The 18,890-nt window shown below is 35.8% G+C and overlaps 1 protein-coding gene across 5 annotated transcripts in view; it reads left to right on the top strand.

Annotated features, from left to right (window-relative positions):
* dennd2b (DENN domain containing 2B) overlaps positions 1-18,890 on the top strand; it is a 96,161-nt gene that overhangs the window by 72,415 nt on the left and 4,856 nt on the right. For all 5 annotated transcript variants that reach the window (XM_005166388.6, XM_068222166.2, XM_068222165.2 and 2 more), the window contains 5 exons: positions 268-408; positions 2,866-3,014; positions 14,389-14,566; positions 17,552-17,593; positions 17,765-17,876. In XM_005166388.6, coding sequence (XP_005166445.2) covers positions 268-408; positions 2,866-3,014; positions 14,389-14,566; positions 17,552-17,593; positions 17,765-17,876 — 622 coding nt within the window. The remainder of the gene's footprint in view (positions 1-267; positions 409-2,865; positions 3,015-14,388; positions 14,567-17,551; positions 17,594-17,764; positions 17,877-18,890) is intronic.

The raw sequence follows: 18,890 nt of genomic DNA, 5'->3' as shown, positions 1-18,890 counted from the left end.
TTCAGTGGAAATTGAAAGTGCTAGTTTTCGTCACTCTGATTTTACACCCTCATGTAGCAGATGAAAACCATGACTTGTAAGTGACAGGTTAGAATTCCAGAGACTTCCGCACTCATATATCTGACGGGAAAGAAGAAACAGACCACATGAAATCCATCAGTTTTTTGTAACGTGTAAAGCCAGTAGCAGTGTCACAGTCTGCATGTAATGCCTGCTGTTGTCGTTTTTTTTTTCTCCATCAGCTTATTATGCTTTCCTTTATTACAGATTCTTGATGAGGTGGAGAGGAGGAGAGGGATCTCAGCTGCGCTTGTGTATCCTTTCATGAGAAGTGTGATGGAGTCGCCTTTCCCAGCACCAGGCAAAACCATAAAAGTCAAAACCTTCCTGCCTGGAGCAGGAAATGAGGTTAGGCTGCTGCAGATTAGTACGCATTTATTCAATGCTTAATGAAACAAATGTAATATAATCTCTAGATCTACATGTGAGGCTACATGATTTTAAAAGGGATCGTTCACTCAAAAATGAAAATTACCTTATTATTTATTCTCCCTTGTTTGGTTTTAAACCTTTATTTTGTTAAACACAAAGGAAGAAATTTTGAAGAATGATGATTGCTTGCAGGCGACACGGTGGCTCAGTGGTTAGAACTGTCACCTCACAGCAAGAAGATCGCTGGTTCAGTTGGGATTTCTGTGTGGAGTTTGCATGTTCTGCCCTTGTTCGTGTGGGTTTCCTCTAGGTGCTCTAGTTTCCCCCACAGTCCAAAGACATGCTATAGGTCAATTGAATAAACTAAATTGTCCATAGTGTATGAGTGTGAATGAATGTGTATGGAGGTTTCCCAGTACCGGGTTGCAGCTGGAAGGGCATTCACTGTGTAAAACATATCCTGGATAAGTTGGCGGTTCATTCTGCTGTGGCGACCCTGATAAATAAAGGGACTAAGCCGAAGGAAAGGGAATGAATGAATGATTCCTTGCACCCATCAACAAAACATTACTTTGGGAGTAAATGGGTGTCAGCAATCAGCATTCTTCAAAATGTCTTCTGTTGGGTTCCAAACTAAAATAGGTTTTTAAGTGATGACTGAGTAAATGTTGGCAGAATATTCATTTCTGGGTAAACTTTAATATTGACATTTTTGGCCTTAACAGTAAAGATTTTTTGGTTCTGCTTAATTTTACGGTGTCTTTGCTAATGTGTAATTATACATTTAAGTGCTAATTGATTTTAGCTAACAACATTCACTTACAGTTTACAAGGTTTTGGTTTAGGGTTAGTTGCATGTAATTATACATTATTTTTGTTATTACTATAGTAAGTACATCTGGAACACGTGGAACAATGTAAAATTAACTTCTTTTTACACCGTCAGGCTGTTCATTTATGTAGTTTACAGTCCTACTTTTTGAAATTTATCTGTGGTTTCAATAAAAATATGATTAATTTATTTAATTACTTATAAGTTTTAATTTAATCATTGTTAAATAATAATAAAAAAGTATAAATAATAATAATAATAATAATTCTAAGGTAAGGACGTTGACAATGGGAATGAGGATCTATAGTTCTTTAATAAAAAGAGTAGTCAGACAGACAATAGTCAAAACTGGAGCAAAACAGAATCACAAAAGTAATTCAAAATACATGGTCAGTATGCGGCCAAAAGGTCAGGATAGGCAGCAAAGAATCCAAACGGATAAAAAAAGCCAGGATTGAAACATGGCAAGACAAACAAGGAAAAATGCTGGTGTTGGTATCACCTCATTTTGATGGTCCCTTTTCACATTTAGTTGAATTTAAGTTACATTGCATCTACATGCCAACTAATTCTCATTAGATTATAAGTAGACTGTTAGGTTAGGGTAAGGGTCAGTGTAAGTTGACATGTATTTGCAAAACTTCTTATAGTCAGTTAAATGTGTTAAAGGAACTGCATCAATAGATGTTAAGCAGACGGTCTACTAATACTCAACTGAGAAGTAATTTGCATGTAGTTTCAAAGCATCTTTTAGTCAACAAAATGTGCAACAGGGACCATCAAAAAAAAAAGTATTTCAGAAGTGTCTTTATAGTCTAAGTAATGATTCACTGATGTGTATCCGTATGTGTTTGTCATCATCAGTAATCCAGAACAGGTGTGTGTGTGTGAACAGGTGAAATGGGATTTGTAGTTCTTTTGGTGGCAGATTTGTAGTTTTCCAGTGATTTGTATAGACTAGGTCGCTGGTGATTGTGATGATGATGATGATAATAATAATAATAATAACAATAATAATTTAATGTTTATACAGAGTTTTATAATTATTGTAACTCTTTACAAATACAAATACAGAGTTCTTTATAAAAAATATACAAAAAAAAAATAGCCATAAATAACCACAAAACACTTTTGCTGGAAAATCAGTGCATACTAACACATACTTTCTTAATAATGGTCTCTGGACCTGTTGTGCTTGATTTAGACTATAAAAAAGCTATATTCCACACAATCCCTTCATCTTGTCTTAACACAAATTAAGTTAACTTAAAGGTTTGTGTAATTATAAGTTGATTGAACAAAAAATAATTAAGTTGTTTTTAAGTAAACTCAAGAACAGTATTGTTTCAGTTCATTTTAAGTGAGTAGTTTGAACAAGCAGCAAAATTGTATGTTATTCTAAAGAATAAGCTCTTACAGAAAAATGTAATAACTTTCTTAGCATCCTATTTTTTTCTGCTGCCTGGATGGGAAAAAATAGTATCCAGTTGTAACAATTTCAATTTCCAACTTAAAAATTCATAAATAAAATAATTTATTCAAATTATTCAAAAGATTCATATTGCTCCTTATGGTAATTCACTGTGTTGTATTCCTCTCAGGTGATTGAGTTAAGGAGGCCCATGGACTCTAGACTGGAGCACGTGGACTTTGAGAGTCTGTTCAACTGCCTGAGCGTACGACAGGTGGTTCGTGTTTTTGCCTCTCTGCTGCTGGAACGAAGGGTCATCTTCGTGGCTGACAAGCTGAGGTGAGACACTCTTGTGTGTTCGCTCAACTGTGAGTTCACAAGCGACTGCAGCCTTTGAGCACATGAATATGAACCGTCAAGTGTAGGCAGCATATCATCTCACATAACGCACTCTTCATTCCCATGAGAAACGTCTTGCTTTTTCAGACCAAACATGGTCTGAAACAGTCCTCCCAAAACGGAGCTGTGTTTCTAAGACATGCTGACCACTGTGACAACAGCAGTCTGAGTGTGGCCTAACAGCAGATGTTCTCAATAACCTCTTTCTTCACTGATGTGCGATGTCACTTCCAGTTTTCCGTCTGCTCATTCAGAGCCCATAAAATAACATCTGCTACAAATGAAAGATTTTTATCTTTTTGGGTCACGCTTTTTCTCCTCGTTTTCGTTGTTGTAGTCTTTTTCTTTCAGACCTGTTTATTTCTAATTCTTAAGTTAAAAGCACTGCCATAAGACAGGACAAAGTTTAGGAAAACAAAATTCGGTATTTTTGTCTGTGACCATGGGGATTCTGAATGGAATACCAATCATAGTATTGGTCTGAATGCTCCAGCCAATCTGTCTTTGCTTATCTGGGCAGAAAATAGCTGTTTTCAGGCCCAATTCAGTTGTGTCTGTCAGTGTCCAGCCAGTGCATCTGTTAAATAGCAGCTTTCCACTGCGGTTTTGGGTAAGGGTGACCCAATGGCTGCTCCGTGCAGGCCACTGCTAAATTCATCAGAGAAAGCATATTTGACTACACCCTCTAACACTGGGCTAACCTCCCAGGAGTCCCTGCTGATCTAAATGAAGAAGTGGGTCAGGGCAGTGATGGGGTTTTGGTTGTGTTTGGGATGGTATGATCCCCCAGAGGGTTCATCTCCCCCGCCTCTGAGCCTTCGTGCTTGGTCACGGAAGCTTGTGGCCGGGCACGGGGGGTCATTAGGGAGTAGGTTATTTGTGAAAGCTTAATCTCCACAAATCATCAGCCAGTTTAAACAAACAGCAGCGGGGTATGTGGGGTGGGCAGTTACTCTGAAGGAAGGAATGCACTTCCTGTGTGACTGACTGCGCGTGTTTCTCTCCTCAAATTGGTGGCGATGTTGTCACAGAGTGACAGATGTACCTTAATTACAAATTTTGCCGTCACTTTGGATCAGAGCAAATCATTTTTGCTGAGTTTTTTACTCTGTTTGTACTTTAAAATGAAATGTCTTCAGTAGAATATTAAATAAATGTTATAACTGAACTTTTTTCTATTGGTGATTCATAAATAGCAGGTCAATGTCTATCAGCACGTTAATGGTCAAAAAAAGTATATACAGGTAAAGTAAAATCAATGTCAGTGGCTCCTTAGAATACACTGAATACACTCACAGCAAATGGTCCCGAACACGCTCATGACAGTCTGGAGCTCAAGCTTCCTGTTTTTGCACTTCTTAGTTTGAGCACACAGTCTCAACTCTGAACTGGGCCATTGTTTAACAGTCAAAAAAGAAATGAAGGAGAGAGAACAAGAATGACAACAAATGACTTGAGTCAGCAGAAACAAAATAATAGACATGTTGACAAGTGCATTTGTGAGGGGATTCCATTTTTCAAACCAATCTATTTTAAACAAGTAAGCATTTTTTTGAAAGTTACACTAATAACTATAGGAGAGAAAAAGCACAGACACTGGACAAGGATGAATGTTTTTAGTGAGTGTGTCTTCTTTTGAATGTATATATTTTAAATGTATTAAATTTAAATGTTTATCAAATGTAGTGACCTGTGAAAAGCTTTTTGTTAATGGAGCACTCCATTTTTTTTCAGAAATAGGCTCATTTTACAAGTCCCCTAAAGTTAAACAGTTGAGTTTTTCCATTTTCGAATACATGCAGCCAATCTCTGGGTATGGCGTGAGCACTTTTAGCTCAGCTTAGCATAAATCATTGAATCGGATTAGACCAATAGCATCTTGATTACAAAGTTAAAAAGAGTTTAGATAAATTTCAAGTTTTAACGCTTGACTTTTCTGTAGTTTGATTGTGTAATGAGACTGACTAAAAAAATTAAAAGTTGCTACTATCTAGGTTCATATGCCCAGCATGGTTTTTGCTACATTTATTTTTTCATAGCAGGTCAAAATTCATCAAAATTCATCCCGCCATGGCTACATTACAAACATTCAGTCATTGTTTTTTAATAACGGATTCTAATCGCACCAAAACGTATTCAAATGTAAGTGAATTTTTACAGCACAAACTTTTCTGCAACCGCAGTAGAGCTGTGCATTATTTGTTTATCCTTTTAAGGTGACATACTGACTGACTGATAGGTGCGTGATGCGTGAGGCTAGCAAACATGACAGCTTTCTGTTAAGATGAACACAGTTTCCATAATTATACTTTATAGATAAAGGTCCATGGCTCTGCATACAGTGACTTTATCTTGCTGGAGTTTATATCTAATAAATGTTGGAGACATTGTTACATAAACGCACTAAATTGCTCTTCAGAAGCGTTTATTTGAGAGCACACAAGAAAATCTGAGCTTGAGTAGAGTATATTTGAGGGCATGCAAGAAGTTTTGTGCACAAACAGAGGAAATCAGCGCGCAAACAAAGAGATTCGCATGCCTGTATTACATGAATGCAATCTCAACTTGTAATACTGCGCTCACAACATTTGTCATTGAAATAACGCCATATGTGGTTGTAGATCTGCGTAAAAGGCCTGCCGCCACAGCTGGACAAAATCCTAGAGGAATATGTAGGAATTATACTCTCATTCTGGTGTAAAAATCAAGGAACTTTCCTGCTGTACCATGTTTGCAGCTGGCGCAATGATATTAAAGTACTCCTGCCAGACCCAAGTATTGGCTGGTAGATTCATAAACAATAAAACTCAACTGTTTAACTTTTGGGGAGTTGTAAAATGAGCCTTTTTTTTTTTTTAAGTGTTTCTTTAAGGTAGCCTGATGTTTGCTTTAAAACAAACAAGTGTACTTTTATTTTTGTTCTACTGAAATCAAACTATTTTTTTATGAATTCATACTAACATGTCTTTTGAAGCTTACTTAATCTGGGATGTATTCATGTTAATCCAGTTTATAAATCAAGTAAAACAAAATAAGAGACTTCAAAAACTTAAAGAAAGATTTATTAACATTTCAAACTAATATATTATTATGAAAATGATTCAAGTTTATGTTAGTCATAAATAAACTGAAGTAATCTATCTTAAATGCTAAACAAATAAATTATTTTTACCCCTCAATAACATTTGTTTTTCACAGTTCACCAATGTATGAGTGAACATACTTGGTGTCATTGACCTAGCTGAAGTCATTGCCCTCCTCTTCTCCCATGGTACATATGTACTTTAGATCACCTACTTAAAGATTAAAAACATGATTTTTTTTTTAAACAAAAGTAATGCGTTCTCTGTTGTAACCCTAAGTAAGCTTTTAAAATCCCGCTCTTTGTGAATGGGTTTGACTCACACCCATTATCATAATAGATATAGCTCTAGTTACAACATATTATGCTGTTAAGCCAACTATTGACATTCCATGGGCTTGGCTTTCGTCAAAACAGGATAGGTGGATTGATGGGATTTGGTCCAGGCCTAGCAGTGTTGCCCAGCAACCTTTCGGTGGATTATGGGCCATGTTAGAACTAAAGTAGAAAAATCTCTTTTCTACCACATCAATGACATTGTTGCGGCTCTCCTGGGTAAGACCACTGTTCCAAAAATGTCTGCCAACAGTATATGATGTATATGCTTCAGTAGCTTGTAACATATATTTGTAACTCAGGATCTGGCAGAAAATTCCACATTAGGCAATGCAAATTTGAACCCTTTATGAGTCTTTAAACATCCCATTTCTTGTGGCACAGAAAGTAATTGTTCTCGAATCGCAAACTTTTCCATTAGCTGTGTGATTGTCTGGGGAGCTCCAAACCAGACACTGATATTCAATCAAGCTGCCAAGTGAGTTCCTGTAGGGAGAGAGAAACACTTTGATTGCTAATGAAATAAGTGCATCACCGTTAAAGTATAAGCAAATAATACGTTTGTCTTTAACCGTTGCATTCAGATTGCTGCTTGCTGAAATTTGTCTCCTAATGATGCATTTTATGTGGTTAAAAATGGCAGGAAGGAGATAAACTCTGCGATGTGTTGCCTGGTTTTGTCATTTCTAAATGACTTCCTTTTGCTTGAGGACACTGTGTGTGCAAATTTTGCTGTAGAATGTCAGAGCACAGAAAAGCAGGTGGAAAAATGTTTTGTGTCCCAGACAAGAGGGAAGGAAGGCCTTTAGGAGAATGCAATCGCCAAGTAGCCTAGAGACTTTTGTGTGGTTAGATTCTATAATAAGACAAAAAAAAATCATTAAGATTTAAAAGTACATCTCAAGGTTCAAAAAAGGTTTCAGACAGCATTTGTTGGTTATTATATAATTTACATATTTTGTCCCGACTGAATGTTTTCCCATTGTTCGTTTATTTTAGCAGGAATATGTGTTCAGTATGTTACATAGTGGTGGGAACATATTTTACATTAGCTTCTGCATAAACTTTGTGTTATTGCCGCCTCTTTCTCATCACATACAGCACATCACCACTAGCTGAAGATGCAGAAGCTCTCATTAAATGTATAAAATTACTTCTAAAACTCTTTATCCAAAAGCCAGCTGTCTAACATTATTTTAAGGAGTTATGAAAGATGTAATATTGTTGAGAATCTGTCGGCTGGATAAATGAAAGCATATGTATTTTTGACCGATTGGGATCTGGTGTTTTTCACCCTTGAGCTGCTTCTGTTGCAGATTATTCTTTTTAAAGCTGGGCTCACGCTGCTTGCAACAAACATGAACTTTCAGCAGTTTCTAAGTTTGACCGAAGAATTGTTATTTTAGCGTTGCTTATTTACAGTGAAGATCAATATTAGAGAGCAACCTACATTTTTTTAAATGTTTAAGTCACTGCTGAGCCATATTTAAAGGTATTCTAACAGGGGTGAGATATATAATGCAGAAAGAGATATGTTACATTATGTTTTGAAGTACAGTATAAAATTGTAACAATGTGTATATACACTCACTGGCCACTTTATTAGGTACACCTTACTAGAACCGAGTTGGATCCCCTTTTACTTAAAGAACTGCCTTAATCTTTTAACGAGGTACTGAAATATTCCTCAGAGATTTTGGATGTGTTGTGCTCAGAGATGCTCTTCTGCATACTTTGGTTGTAACTAGTAATTATTTGAGTTGCTGTTTCTTTTCTATCTGCTCGAACCAGACTGGCCATTCTCCTCTGACCTCTAGCATCAGTTGCTTTTAGAAATTATTGTTAATGAGTAGTTGGACAGGTGTATCTAATAAAGTGGCCGGTCATTTTATAAATGTATAATACATTTAAAATATATATAATAAATTAAGTTAAATAGAAATTTTATTTAATACAGTTATTGCTGTTAATCTGGCACCTGGTGGTAATTTTAATTCTGTTTCATTTTTATTTCTAGAAATGTAATTTAATTCTTTAACTAATAATTAATAGCTGATTAATTCTCTTATAAGACATTTTACTTGCTATACAATCTATTTTCATAATACAGCCATTAAATCTTTTGGTCGAAAATATGTTTTGAAAGTCACTAAAAATGCATACAGCAATAATTCATTTGGTTAGTGAGCTTGAAGGCAGGTTTTTGTGCACATACCAGCTCTGTATGGCAGTTCAGGCAGGACTTAGTAGCTCACAGCAGTTTTCATCTTAACCCTGTTCATGTTATTTGGTTCCTGAAGGACTCAAGCAGCATAGAGCAGTGTTTGGACTGGTCTGAAGTTCTGTCTTCAATGTTTCCCATGATTTCTTGCCTCTGAGGCCTCCGTTATGCTGACATTCCAGGTATCAGCTATCAGAATGTGCCTGTCTCGCCTGTGGCTAGGTTTTTAACATCTCATTTCTGTTCCCAGTGTGAACATGCCAGAATGCAGGATGCCGATTCACCCTCGCACACACACGCGCATGCACACACACACGCGCACACACACACACAAACACACACACTTGTTTTGGTAGATTATTAGGCTATTCCATTCACGTAATGCATTTTATAGTGTCTATAATGTTACTTACATTTACAACATTTTTAAAATCAAACCCAAATTTTAAGTGTGAAAAGATCCTGTTAAGTACTAAGAAGACACTAACATGGACGTTTTGTATCCCATTAAGGGGACACATAGCATGTCATTATAAACCACCTCAACATTTGCTGTGTCCCAATTCACATACTTTTACTATGCCCAAAAAGTATGTACGTTTTTGTGAAGGAAAAGTATATACATTTGTGTGTGTAACAGAAGACTATGCAAGCTTTGGGACACACTACTTTCTCGTTAACAGATCGTTGTGTTGCTTAGTTACGAGCCCTGTCAGTCATTCTCCCATCATCCACATTTCTTTCATATTTAATTTCCTACCTTATTGGAGAAGCAGCAGCAGGATCATCTGCCATTCACAAGTCTTTCATGCAGAGTAATCTTCTCAGGTTTTTGGATAATTATGCATTCAGACGTTAATATCCAAACACATCTTTACATAAGTTCATGTTGTTGTTGCAGATGAAATATAACACGTAAAACACGATTTACATGTTTTCCAGTGGGTTAGATATTGATAAACAGTCATTCAAACATCTTTACCGAAGCCTTTTTCCTCCTTTACTCGATGGTTGGTCTCATGCGTCCATTATGTTTAGTAGTTTAGTAGTTTAGTAGTTTTTTTTTACAATTTTTATCCGCATTGTAATCAAATTTACGTCCAATATGCAGTGTCTTGTGGACAATATCAGTGGTTAGAGTATGGATGGAATTTTTACCTGAAATAGTAAACCATCCGGGAACCTTTGGCATACTCTTTTCAACATATCAAGATTTGGAACATACCAATTCTTTTTTCAAATACTTCTTAGGGCGGATATGTGTATTGGGATGCAGCAAGAGTAATTTCCAGGTCATAGCAATGTCATTATACAATTTTTTATACAAAACACACACACACACACACACACACACACACACACACACACACACACACACACACACACACACACACACACACACACTAGAGTGTTTGAGGCATTGGCCATGAAATGTAATAATTTTTAATTTGATTAAAAATGCACCGCTTAATTGCATGTGCTAATTTGCAGATATGCAAATAGTTTTGAGACCCGGAGAAGTTCTATTCTGATAAAAATAGCATAAATTAATTTTCATGTAAAAGAGGGCATTTTTCACTCTCCTTTAAAAATGCAAATGAGCAGTATTGGTGCAGCAATTATGTTCAGTTTACTGTTAGCATACCACATCTTCTCACTGGCTTCAGGCCTGATCCCTTCTAATTCATGGCTGGAGTCAGTGTGCTTCTGATGGTTTATTTTCTCGGCCTCTGTATATATGGGGGTCTGCATGGTGGATGGGACAGAAAGAGATGAGAGCAAGAGAAAGGAGGGTCAGCCACTATCAACAAGCCGGGGACCGTGAGAAGGCCACTATGCTATTTGTGACTTTGCGCTTAGCCTGTAACATCTCACGGCTGCGTGAACGTCAGAGAGTAATTTAGGAGCGTGATCTGTAGACGTGTTGTTTGAATAATAGTGAACGTGTTATTACAGTGTGGTTGCCCATCATGATATCATCTTTACCATGGGGCCCTGAAGATATAGAGATTTAGATGTAGCTTGTCCACTTACAGTACAATGGGTAATGTGGTAGTTCAACCAATGAAACATTTAAATCCAAGCCACACATAAAACAGTCTTGCATATTTTCTTTTTTGGAACATTTTGTGCCATTGATTTACTGGTAACACTTGGACAGCCTTTTTATAATGGCAACTAGTGTTTTTTCAGTTTGTTTCTTCATCAAACATTGAACCTGTAGATTAAAGTGTATTTCTATGTGTTGTTTGTTAAACTGAGGTGTACATCACTTAATTTTCTCTGATAAAAATGTAGATTTTTCAGGTCCACTCCATATCGCGGTGAAAACAACATAAACATAGTGACCTACTACATATGTGAGCGATTAATCATAAAAGGTCAAATAATTACAAATACAAAGTTTCAGACACTGGTAGATAGGGCTGCATGATACTGTAAAAATTTAACAATGACTATGTAATGACTATGTTTACATGGACATCAGTAATCTAATTATTTACCTTAATCTGAATAAGACAATAATATGATTAAGGTGTTTACATGAGTTGCTTTTCGAATATTCCTTTCATGATTCTGTTTTACATGTTATAGCACATAATTCAATTAACGCCATTGTGTCACCACGTTAGCCACATTTCCTCCAGAGTTTTATGTAATTTTGGTTGTTTCATTTTTAATTTGTCGACTTTAACTGCATGCCAAACAAGATATTAGATGCGACTGAACTGCTGGAAGAGTGTTGTTTTAAAGGAATTTGCTACAAAATCCTAAATGGGGGTAATAGCTTGATTAAGGAGTTTTCACGTCTGCACTGCACTTCAATAATGCGACTAAAATCGGCATACTCCACATGTCTTAATTCAATTTCTGTGTTGTTCTATTATGACCTTAATCGGATTGAATTAATCAAAAATTGCTGTTAACATGATAGAGTCTTAATCAGAGTATTGTCTTAATCGTATTAAAATCGGATTATTGGTGTCCATGTAAACCTAGTTGATTAACTCTTTGTAAAGAATTTATAATTTTACATTGATAGATTTGGGAGGATTCTCTAGGGCAGGGGTCACCAATCTCGGTCCTGGAGGGCCGGTGTCCCTGCAGGATTTAGCTCCAACTTGCCTCAACACACCTGCCTGGATGTTTCAAGGATACCTAGTAAGACCTTGATTAGCTTGTTCACGTGTGTTTGATTAGGGTTGAAGCTAAAATCTGCAGGACACCGGCCCTCCAGGAACAAGTTTGGTGACCCCTGCTCTAGGGGAATGCATAAAATATAAACAATCTACAAGAAAAATATACAGATAAAATATAAAGTATTCTTTAAAGAGTATTAAAGTATACAGTAATTAAATGATCAAATGTTAATTAATACTGCATAGTCTTTGTTTTTATAAACAGTTCAATAAAATGAATTGTTATTAATTTTTCAAAGTTACAAATGGTACAATTTCATATGCCTGAATGCTTTTAAAGCCCTCACACAGTCACAGGCCCCAATAAAACACATGCAAAATGATCAGTATTAATCCAGACTCAACATTACGTATATTTGCCATCTGACTATTGCTAGTGATCATATTGCGATGTTGATGTTGTAATGATATATTGTGCAGCCCTACTGGTAGAAGAAAATACAAGCAAGCAGAAAACAGCTAGAAGGAGATATCATGACTTTTCTTTTATCTTAAAAATAATATTTTTAAAAGCTTTAAGTGCCAATATGATTTTATTTTATATTTTTTTATTTTTTTACCGTAAAAATATTGTACATTATATATTCTTAGATGTATTGTTATATATATTTTTATGATTAAAAATAACAATTTCTATTAAATATATTTATAAATGAGCCTTACTGTGGTCTTCAGTATCATATGATTCTCCAGAAATCAGTCTGATATGCTGATTTTATGCTTATGCATTTATTATTTGCAAATTGCATTTTTTTTAAATGATTGAGCTTAATCATTTTGTGGAAACAATGATTGTAATTTTATAAATGTTTCCCTTTTGATACATTTAAAGGGATAGTTCACCCAAAATTTTTTGTGTCTTCATCATTTACTGACACTCAGGTGGCTCGATAAACTTGAGTATGAACTATGAATTATGATTTAAGCACAAAACAAGATATTCAGACGAATGTTGGAAAAAGCAGCCATTGGCATTCATAATACACTCTCAGAAAATAAAGGTCCAGGAGCTGTCACTGGGGCAGTACCTTTTCAAAAGTTACATATTTGTACCTAAAGGGTCCATAACGTCACCTCAAATGTACTTTTTAGGTGCATTTGGGCACTAATATGCACTTTTGAGGTAACACTGTGGGTACAAATATGTATCTTTTGAAAATGAGCCCAGTGACAGCTCCTGTACCTTTATTTATGAGAGTGTAGGAACAACAACAACAAGAAAATACTATAAAAGTCAATGGCTGTTTCTCAATGAGCGTTATTCAGTGATTATGTGTCCTTGTGTAACCTCATCAACAACTGCCAAAGTTTTGTTCCAAAACTACCGGATGTGTTCTTGATATCGAGGATGTGTTGATGCAGACTTGAGAGCAAAGTTTGCTTTAGAAGTCCCAGAAGTCATTGCAGCTGATAAAAGGAGGTGGGAAGCACAGCATTTTATATAGATGTATTATCAAAGTTCAGAGATATAACTTATTTGTCTCAGGAGTTTTCCTAAATGAGACAGATGAGATGAAAGTAAACATGAATATGAGTATGTTAATAAAGGCATAAACACATTAAGGGTGTTTATTTGCTGAAATTCGTATTAAAATTAGTTTTTAGCAGTGAAAGGTCTTTATGCATAGTATATATTGTAAAAAGGGGGAAAACAATCAATCTTTGTATGAATGCTGTAATATTTAAATATTTTTTTTCGTTATAAACGCGTGAATGTTATGTGACTATCAGTAAGAATGCAGCATTTCATTTCTCAGATGTTGTGTCTTCTGTTTTCGTGGTCTCCCGACTTTGTTCTTCCGTGGTAACCTGGCAAGAACGATCTCCACAAGAACACAAGTCTGTTCTCAGCATTTTTGCAATTGAGAAACAGCCAATGTCTTTTTTCAAACAATCTTCAGTATATCTTTCTTTGTGTTCAACAGAAGAAATAGGTTTGGAAAGAATGAGTAAAAGATTACAGGATCTTAGTTTTTTGGGTGAACTATCCCACTACTAGCCATCTCAGCTACATTAAAGTATTATTACTATTATTATTTTTTAAGGGAAAATAAAATTGAGTACAGAGCATCATCTTACATTTGAGACCAGAATAAAGGTTTTCAGTGTACTACATCATTTGTCTCTTACAAAAATGATCATATCAGTGATTCATATGACCTTTCATCGTGTGCTGTTACATCACTCCATTATCTCCACAGAGTTTTACATAACTGTTGTCTTGATGCCACTGCCACGTTGTGAATAACATTACGGGAGATCTTTTGAAAAGTACTTGTGTAAAGTAAACGAACGCCATTGGCTGTTTTCTTGTGTTGCTCTCATAATCACAGATTCCATTGTTCCCTTACTAAAGCCAACATAAACTGGAAAATCTGTGCTCAAATGCTTTTTCCTGAACAGACTTTGCTCAGAAGGTGTGTGAGATTTCGTCAAAGCTAGGTGATTGACTGTGCTTTTTCTCTTTCTTTACAGTACTCTTTCCAGCTGTGTTCATGCGGTGGTGGCTTTGCTCTACCCCTTCTCCTGGCAGCACACCTTCATCCCTGTGCTGCCCACCTCCATGGTGGACATCGTCTGCTGCCCGACTCCTTTCTTAGTGGGTATTTTATCCAGCTCGCTGCCAAAGCTCAAGGAACTGCCTGTGGAGGAGGTGCGGACAAAATACACTTGATAGCTCTTGTCACAAACATTGCAACAGCCCTGTTGTTGTCACCCATCATGTTCACTGTAATGGGATACTTTGTCAAGTGTGTACAATGTGTGCTTGGCTGTGCACCAGCCTACATGAAACTGGTTTGTCTGAAAAACTGCCATTAGACCCAGGATGCAATACATGAGTTCACATTAGGACAGCGTAATATTTCAGTATAAATTTTACATTGTGATATGGCTTACCTAATACATAATTTAACAACAGTAAAATTAGACACCTCATAAATTGGAGACAAAGTGGAAAAGGGTCTCTTCTTTAAAGGTGCTGTATGCAAGTTTTTGACTCTTATAAAGCATAACAGTACCATACTGTTACATGCCAGAACTCTGTCTTTGTTTTGGTTCTTTTAACCTTTCCAATGCCACTATAGCCAATTATATTTTAGTACTCTGGGTTGCCTTGTTGGATCTCAAAATCGCATATTTCATCCCCTCAGTCAAAGGCTCTCAAAGCATGCGTCCATTACCGAAATGTGACCTCCGGTGGACAGTAGCAGCCTCCAAAATGAGATGCAGATTCAGAGTTCCACATGAGGTTATTAATAAGCAAATAATATAAATATTATGAACGTAAACATTAGGTGAGCAGGGTTTATGTTAACCCTGTGTCCTAACAACACACTAAATGATGAGATAAGCAATTTGGCTATTTGCACCAGAGAATACACAACATAAATTTAATTACAGCCATTCAGAAGCACAGAATAGTGCACTCACTCAAGAAATGCTAAGGTTTATAACCTAATCAATACATATTGAACCTCTTTAACATTATTAAATTTAAATGTGGAATGATTGATATGCGAGTCACAGATCTAAAGTTTAATTTGAAAAAGTTTATTGCATTTTTGATGATCTGAGGTGAACTATCTGCTGCTGCTTTCAGTAGTATGGCAAAGAATGTCATATAAAATGGCAACAAAATTCACATTGTTAGCATTTAACACTGAATAAAGCACATGAGGTGTACCTGAGGTGACCATTGTCAGTTTTCTGTTGTTCAGCTGCAAGAAATAGAAGCTGTTTCTAATATATCAATTCGAGGTGTTGATAAGAACAAAAACTCATTTTAATATGGAGAAAATTCCTTCTATCGCGTGTCATGGCTTTTATATAGAACACTGTTGTAATCAGCCTTTAGGCCGGATCTTCAGACTCCCTCCTGTTGGTCCTCAATCTGGCAGCCTGTGCTTGTGTTTGCTTTGACCCAGGAATGCAATACCTAATTCACCCACTGGGTGTCAAACTTACATACTGCACCTTTAAAGAAAGCCTTTCTTAAAGGCATAGTTCACCTAAAAAAAAGTAAAAAAAAGTTTAATCAAATGTCCACAAAAGAAGATATTTTGGAGAATGTTAAAAAAACAGTAGCCATTGATATTCATTGTAGGAAAAAAACATTTAAAATAAATTATTTTGTTTGATCGAAAGAAAGAAATTCAAACAGTTTTATATCAAATGGAGGGTCAGTAAGTGGTGACTGAATTTATTGTTTTGGTGAACTATCCCTTAAAATAAATTAATGGTACACTGTTCCAGCATCTGAGAATGGCTTGGTTCATTTACTCAGAATCAAGCTGTTCTGAGACATTGATATCATGAGATACATGTGTGTAAGTGAACACAGACACAAGCTTTGCTCTGGAATCAGCATCACATGCATAACAATATTTCATTCTTTATTTATTTATTTAAAACAAGTCATACAAAAAGATTTTACTGTTTTTATTTTTTATTTACTTTTATTTTATCTTTTATTTATTAGTTTATTTTAATTTATATATTTTTTGTTTTGTTTTGTTTTAGAATACTGTGGTAATGTGAACTATGAAAACTGGGATGAAGAAATTGTTACTTAAAAAAGTTTATTATTGGTTGGTTCATCAGTCATCAAATGCATTCAGTTTTTTTTTCCAAATTGTTGAGCCCAAAAAGTTGAAAAAGAGGGGGGAAAAAAAGCTGTATTTTTTTCATTTATTGTGCCATCATAATATGCAAATGCACTCCCCAAAAGTGTCACCCCACTAACTCTAGAATGACTCGTTCTTGCCAAATATAGCTATTCAAATCATTTGCTGAAGACCCCAGTTGTTGTTTTTCGTTTAGCAGAAAAATCAACATATTACAATATTATTTTATACTCTAAAATTGTAAAGGCACAAATCATTATAAATAAAGTCTCTATTTCAAAGATTCAGGCATTTTTACTCACTCTGGGAGGTTATTATTCTGAGAGCCGTTTAGCTGATGGTGACTTGTGAATTCCTGTGAATACTGTCTCATTGGCTGCTCTCCTTAACACTTCAATTATGTTCTTACTCTAACAAGCTGCCTGATCGTTGAACCCTTATGTTGTTCTCTCACAGTAGACTACAGGGCTAAAGTCATTTTCCCAGGTTCAGAAATGTGCTGGAATGAATGAGAAACATACTAAGTACAATAACATGCCCAGAGAACTGGCCAATTTTTTGTGTATGAGCCTTTAATGTGGCGTCAGCTTCATAAGCCTAGCTCAGCATTCCTGGCCAGACTGTTGCCTCCACTCTTCGAAACTTTCCCAACCGGGAGCGTTGTTGTTCCCAGCTGCCCATAGCATAGTGCCAGCTTGGCCACAAGGCTGAAGTTCGGTCTCTACTGAGCCTTTGGCATTTAGTGCATTTGGCAGCAGCATTTTGGACACAAGTGCACTTGTAATGGCCATACGGGGTGACCCTACACAGTGAAAACGTGTGGAAGTGCAGCAATTTGTGGCGCTTGTCATTTTTAACACTGCATTTTTAAATGGGTGTCAGACTCCATCTGCTGTGGATCAACTTCTGGAAATGTTGTGACGTTTAAGCCTCCCCAAAACCACTGAATGCTGTGTGATTAAACAGAATAATGCGACGCAGCCAGTTGAAATCTGTTTCTCTTTATGTTTCAGGCTTTAATGGTTGATCTTGGGACGGATCGCTTCATCAGACAGGTTCGTTCATAAACTAATCTCTCCCTCCTGAGTTTGACACAAACTCTTTCTCCCATGGCTGTAACACAGCTAATTGCGTGTTGTCGTTAAGATGTGAGAATATAAACAAGCGGGATGTGCCATGGCATGAATCACTAAACATTGTTACAATGGTAATCTTCCTGTATACAGATGGATGACGAGGCCTCGCTGCTTCCACGCAAACTGCAAGCTGCTCTGGAGCAATCTCTCGAACAGAGGAACGACATCATCAATCAAGACTCCGACAGTGAATCGGATGAAGGTGAAAAGCCTAATGTTATGATCTTGCTCCATTTCCTTATAAGCGTATATGCTTTCATAAGCACCATGAAAAATCTCAGATTGTATTTTATTTTAATTGTCATACTGAACATGCATGTTTTTTTTTTACTGTACATAAAATGGATATTCAGCATGACCAGGGCTTCCAGGGGTTGTTCTTCGTACCTCGCTTTAATGTTCTAAGATGTTTTGACAGTTCCTGGATATTTTATTCTTGATAAATAATCTTTGACTAATTTGGTTCGTCAAACAAGTTTGCAAATCAAATTGAAATGTCTGGATGAACTGATCTGAGATCTGTGAAATCATGATCAGCAATGCAACGATTTGCTGATGGCACAGCAGCGTAATGATGACATCATCTGATTAACATTGATTAAACTGTTTGTCAAATATGTTACGCAATAACTTTCCACCTTTGTTTTGGGCTGCAGGCTTTACACTTTCAGGTGTTAAGAGTATTTTGCAGTCTATTTAGTTTTACATTTCGAGCGGATATTCTTTATTATAGTAAACTAGGCCTATTCAAGTTTCTTAATCAGCGAATTTAAATTACATTTTTAAAATGAATTGGTAAAGGTGTCTGCAACTTTTGCAAAGCATCAAATTACTGTCATATTAGATGTCATAATGCTAATATTATTTCTTTAAAAAACAAACACATAAACAAACAAAAACCGTCGAATAATGAGCATGTCTGTTATCATACACAAAATGTACAGCTGGGTCAGTACCTTTAAATAGTACTAATTTATATCTAAAATGTAGATATTAATAAAAGTTCTATTTAATCCTCTTTGGGGGAACTACCCTATTTTGTATTTTTATTTCAGAATGCAGATTGCATAAGTTATATATAAACATATATAAGTATATATATATATATATATATATAGATATATATACATATATATATATATATATATATATATATATATATATATATATATATATATATATATATATATATATATATATATAAATATATACATAC

Source organism: Danio rerio, chromosome 7 (assembly GCF_049306965.1).
Source record: "Danio rerio strain Tuebingen ecotype United States chromosome 7, GRCz12tu, whole genome shotgun sequence".
NCBI lineage: Eukaryota > Metazoa > Chordata > Actinopteri > Cypriniformes > Danionidae > Danio > Danio rerio.
Note: the sequence above shows the minus strand (reverse complement) of the source record. Positions and strands in the feature narration are given on the sequence as shown.